Source organism: Siniperca chuatsi, linkage group LG14 (assembly GCF_020085105.1).
Source record: "Siniperca chuatsi isolate FFG_IHB_CAS linkage group LG14, ASM2008510v1, whole genome shotgun sequence".
Taxonomy (NCBI): Eukaryota; Metazoa; Chordata; class Actinopteri; order Centrarchiformes; family Sinipercidae; genus Siniperca; species Siniperca chuatsi.
Genome location: NC_058055.1, coordinates 17,856,938 through 17,861,727, shown reverse-complemented (window position 1 = coordinate 17,861,727; position 4,790 = coordinate 17,856,938). Strand labels below are relative to the sequence as shown.

The window sequence follows — 4,790 nt, the reverse complement described above, 5'->3', positions numbered from 1 at the left end:
TATATGTATTAAACTGGGTTTAATGACTTTGATTATGGCCGTATTTTGATTAAGATTACAAAAAAGCTACTTATCTGACAGTTTCATTAGTTGCACTATTGCCTTTTTTGGGTTAAGATAGAATTAAGGTAAACATATTCAGAAATAAAGAATGTTGGCTGGTTTTTGAAAGTTTCTGGTGTATGGCTGAGAGTTGTACCAGATGTTTAGTGCTGTTTGCTGACAGTGACAGCAACTGAAACCAAATAAGTGTGAATCGTGCTACCTGCTTTTCACCCTACTGCAAGAAACGCAGAATATTGTTACCAAGTTTATTCATCAACAGCCCAACAGCAGTTTAAAGGTAGGTTTCAGTTAGAATCTAATAACCTCCAAGGCAGTTTTAAGCCCTACACACTGGTTCAGACCTTACAGCTCTGATTCTTTTTGTTGTTTATGCTATTAATCCAAGTTCGTCCTTTCCAGTCTTCTTTGAATTTTGTAGGATAGGCTTGATTTATTTTCCAAGGCATCCTCAGGGGCATTTAAAAGTAAGTTCAAAACCTTATAGTATTGATTCTTCATGCTATTAAAACCAGTAATCTCAGTTGGCCCTCACCAGTCTCTGTTGCATTTTAAAGGACAGGCATTATTTACTGTCTACAGTTTCTTCAGGAGCATTCGAGGGCAGTGGACACATGATACGTCTGTGTCTTCATCCTCCGCTTCATCTCTCTTATCATCTGACATACAGCCAGAGGGTAACAGCAATACACTGTGGTCCAGTCCTCACACACACTGCCCTGTGGATAAACAGGCACACATATGCATACAAGGAAGAAGTAGACATGACAATACAGTAGGAACACATCCAGAACCATGAGATACATGTACATGAAAAGACATAAAAACATAAACACATAAATTCACTTGCACAACTTTATAGTGAACCTATGCGTCCATTTAGTAACAAATAGGATAATGTTTTTTAATTGATTATCTACTTTCCTGGTAGCCATTGGTTTTCCATTTACTGTGGAGTCTTAAAACTTGCTTGAGAAATCACCAAACTTCTATTTATTTTCAAATGTGCATCATGGATATGTAATAATGTTATTATGAGCAGGAACCATTTTGTAAAGTCTACCTGTTGGTGTGTTCAAGGACACTCTAACAAGCAGCACAAATCTTCACTTCCTATTGACAAATATGTTTTTGCATGTGAATACACACACTCACCCGTATCTTGTACCGCTCCCTGATCCCAACTCGTATGGCAAAAGTGGATCCTGGTAGCAGAGGCATGCACAGACACTCGCCGTACTGGTGAGCTAAACTCAGGTCTAAGCAGCACGGCACCAGGGCCCCGAGAATGCCTGCAAGCACAGTCACAGGGTAGCACAATGTGTGTGTGTGTGTGTGTGAGTAAAGTGTGTTTGCTTGTGACAGACAAAAATCCTGTTACCCTTGCATCCAACAGGATGCAAGGCTAAACTAATGAATGATGACTTATTGGTCCGTACACAAAATTCATGTTGTAGAAACATCACGTTAAAAACATCGTACAAAGAATAAGAGAGCCAAGTTCGGGTTGGTGTGTGAGAGCCCTGTGCTTATGGGAATACAGTTTCTGACTGTGTTTTCATGTTACATCGTAGAAAATGTTTCAGTCGTAGTCATCTGGACACTGTTTGTCTTGATTCTGAAAACAGTGTCCAGATGACTACGACTGAAACATTTTCTACGATAGAACACTCCTGGACGAATGAGGGACTACACCGTCTTTTCATGTTACATGTAGTCTTGTCTCCACAAACGTCAAGCAGGCCAGTGCTCCAGCCTCCTCCCGTCTGTGTGATGGTGGTGATGGTTGTCGTGGTGACGCCAAGGCCGGGCTGTGTGAGCACTGGATCTGTCGCTGCAGGGACATCGTTTGACCTCCAGTTATCTTCACTTCCTGTGGTGGAGCACCCCACTTCCTCCTCTTGAAACGCTAATGCTGAGGCTTTGGTGACTGACAGTCCTGGTCTGAAATTAGATTTTTAATGAATCTGTCTTTAGATAGATGGCTGATACCATGGCTTGTCAAGCTCCTAACACACCATTGATACTCTGCAGGCTTAACGTCAAAAGAAATAGTCTCAAATTAGCAAATCAGTCCTGTAAGCATGAATTCAATTAATTTAATTAATTCAGCTAAAATTTTATTTTCCTAGAGCAGCATGTTTTGTACTCAGCTGGTCTCCTCTATGAAATTTTAGTAGCATGCTATCACAATTACCCAAATATCCTACTAATATTATCCCACCACTGCACTGTATGCGATACAACATTTATTCTTGCATTTACCTATTTTAGACCTTCAGCAACACTTTAATCACAGCAAACTGCAGTGAAGGAAATATCAAAAGTTTAAAATTTAGTAGAAAGGAGTGAAAAAAGCAGGAAAATGTTCCTGTTTAATGTGTATTATCGTTTATCAAAAAGACCAACATAAAAAAGCAGAACAAGATAAGTGAGTTGTTTGCTGTAATTCCATTGTGCTCAGTGGTGACAACACTGTGTACTGGTAGGGACAAAAAAAAAAAAACACTTACTGGTGTGTGACTGTCGTCTGCTCCATGGCTAGAAGCTACTGGCATCCAGAGAGGGGTGAGGCGAGAAGGTAAAAGAGGAGAGGGTGAGCAGGGAGTCAGCAGGAATGAGGAGGTGGAGGGGGGCGGAGTGACACTTCCCTAGTGAGTGTGTGTCTGAGCAGATAAACCAGCAGTTGGATGGCTCGGCCAGAAGCTGTGTGACAGAGATAAGTCTTGTAGTTGTCTTCTGTCTGAGACTTTACTGTGCCCCCTGCTAATACAGCAAATGCAGAGAGAGCTGATAGACATCAGGGTGCATTAACATGAATGTCTGGCATAAAATAATCAGATGTGAATGCATGCATACACTTAACACAAACACACCAGCAGGTCAGAACAGGCTGAAATTGTGTATAAAAAGTAGTTATTTATTTATGATTACTTGTAGAGTAACAGAGATACACTGTGCATCTAAAACATGTGAACAAACATGATAAATTAAGTAAAGACAAACAAATTATTGATGCAAAACAAGCTCAAACACAAGAAATTATCAAACAGTTTGTTTGACCCATGACATTCAAAGACATTCATTGTTTCTATTAAACTGATGTATTTAAAAAGAGGTACGATTACACTTAGCCTTATGACAGAAACACAGACTCATACAGTGAAGAGCTGGGATGTGAAAGAAGCATTTTAGAAGCAAAGAAACACCTGTGGTTCATGTTTAGAGGGGCTTGTCTGCATTCATGAATTTCCTGTGGTCTGACATTGACCTTTAAATTTAGACCAATATATAGTGTGTGTGTGTGGGTTTAAGCCTACGTGGTGGAAGGACATGTAGTGAAACTATCATGGGTTTGGAGCCTCAGACAGTTCACACACACATTACATTCATGTAGTTAGTACATGAAAAGTTGACACTTTTTCACATTGTTTTCAGGATGATGGAAATGTATTGTAGTAGCATTAATTCTTAGTATGCATCACAGAAAGTAGCATCAAAAAGGATTACAGTTGTATGCGGTCTTTGGGACAAAAAGTAATGCTTTTCTGAAAATGTATCTGATTTACATTTGTTATTGGCAGTTGTTTGACTAATCGTGATCCCTGATGGAAAGTTATTCTCCCAAAAGCCTTTGAAGCAGACAGCCACAGAGACCAAGCAGAGCCAAACCCCTGGAACAGTAACGCTACTGAAAATGAGAGATATGATTGCAAATTTTGTGCTACAATAAAACATATTGTTGCTTAAAATTTGGTAGATTTTAGACTCCACATTTGTAACTTAAAATGTAGTCATGAATCAAACCATACCTAAACATGAGGCCTCATGGATTCACCTACTTTTGCAACATCCTTTTTTCATGAACCATGTCAGTTTTACAATATTTGGTTTCAGATCTTAGCCCAGTTAAAGGAACAGCTCGACATTTTGGGAAACGCTTTTACTGCCGTAAGCTAACGCTAACTTAACTTTAGATGACTATTTCTTGTCTTGACCGGGACAAGTTGCTAGGCAACCAGCCGAGACTCCAGGAAGTTACTGGTCCCGAACATGTATGGTTCCCGACTCCGACCAGGAAGTAATACGGTACATGACCCTGCGAAAAAGGGTGTTTTTTCGTTTTTACACTACAGGTTTTCCACGTATTAAACAAGTGGTGCTGGTAGGCAGATTTTGTTACCTTTGGACAGAGCAAGGCTAACCGTTTCCCATATCCGGTCTATGTTATAAGCTAAGTTAGCTGGCTGATGGTAATGTAGCTTCAAATCTAGCATACACACATATCAATCTTTTCGTCAAATACGCAAAAAAGTGTATTTTCCTAAATGATTCACTTTTCTTATATGAGCATTTTCGCCCAAATAACAAGGGGCAATTTAGTTTTGCTAGTATTTTATTCAGTCAACTGAAGTTTATTGGCTATCTCCTTTGCATATCCCCACTCCAAGTCACCAAAAAATGTTGCCTGTAGGTGTCTGTATGCTGAATACTTACAGCCTCTATCCACTCACAGCTACACTTGGTGCACGTCGTCCTCATCAGAAGACTGCTCACGTTGCAAGATTATTGTCACTATCTCCACTATAGGGGCAAAGTCCAACACTTTGCCAAAACCATGACACACATTTATCATGACTCTTATTCTTGTGGGGAACAGTTGTCTTATTCATGTCCCTAGAAGAAATAAAACAGCATGGAGAGAGAGAAGCAAGAAACAAGGAGGC

General features: G+C 39.9%; 1 protein-coding gene across 3 annotated transcripts; it reads right to left on the bottom strand.

Moving 5' to 3' along the window:
* Positions 1 to 297: 297 nt before the first annotated feature.
* Positions 298 to 4,649, bottom strand: plac8l1 (PLAC8 like 1). 3 transcript variants are annotated; one of them, XM_044221535.1, is made up of 5 exons: positions 4,561 to 4,649; positions 2,577 to 2,769; positions 1,759 to 2,007; positions 1,219 to 1,355; positions 298 to 782 (listed from the first exon to the last, which is right to left on the bottom strand). In XM_044221535.1, exons 2-5 carry the CDS (start codon positions 2,600 to 2,602, stop codon positions 769 to 771), a joined length of 426 nt encoding a protein of 141 aa, XP_044077470.1. In that variant the 5' UTR covers positions 2,603 to 2,769; positions 4,561 to 4,649; the 3' UTR covers positions 298 to 768. The 3 variants fall into 3 exon arrangements, with proteins under 3 accessions (XP_044077470.1, XP_044077468.1, XP_044077469.1); XM_044221533.1 differs by having other exon boundaries at positions 1,775 to 2,007; XM_044221534.1 differs by having other exon boundaries at positions 1,775 to 2,007; positions 2,577 to 2,829; positions 4,561 to 4,638.
* Positions 4,650 to 4,790: the final 141 nt, after the last annotated feature.

Excerpts from the sequence above, each read along its gene's own strand:
- plac8l1 (XM_044221533.1), bottom strand. The coding sequence starts at position 2,602 with ATGGAGCAGACGACAGTCACACACCA. Across the intron at positions 2,008-2,576 it reads CAGACGACAGTCACACACCA|ACCAGGACTGTCAGTCACCA; the intron begins GTAAGTGTTTTT and ends ATCTAATTTCAG. Across the intron at positions 783-1,218 it reads GGGAGCGGTACAAGATACGG|GGCAGTGTGTGTGAGGACTG; the intron begins GTGAGTGTGTGT and ends GTTTATCCACAG.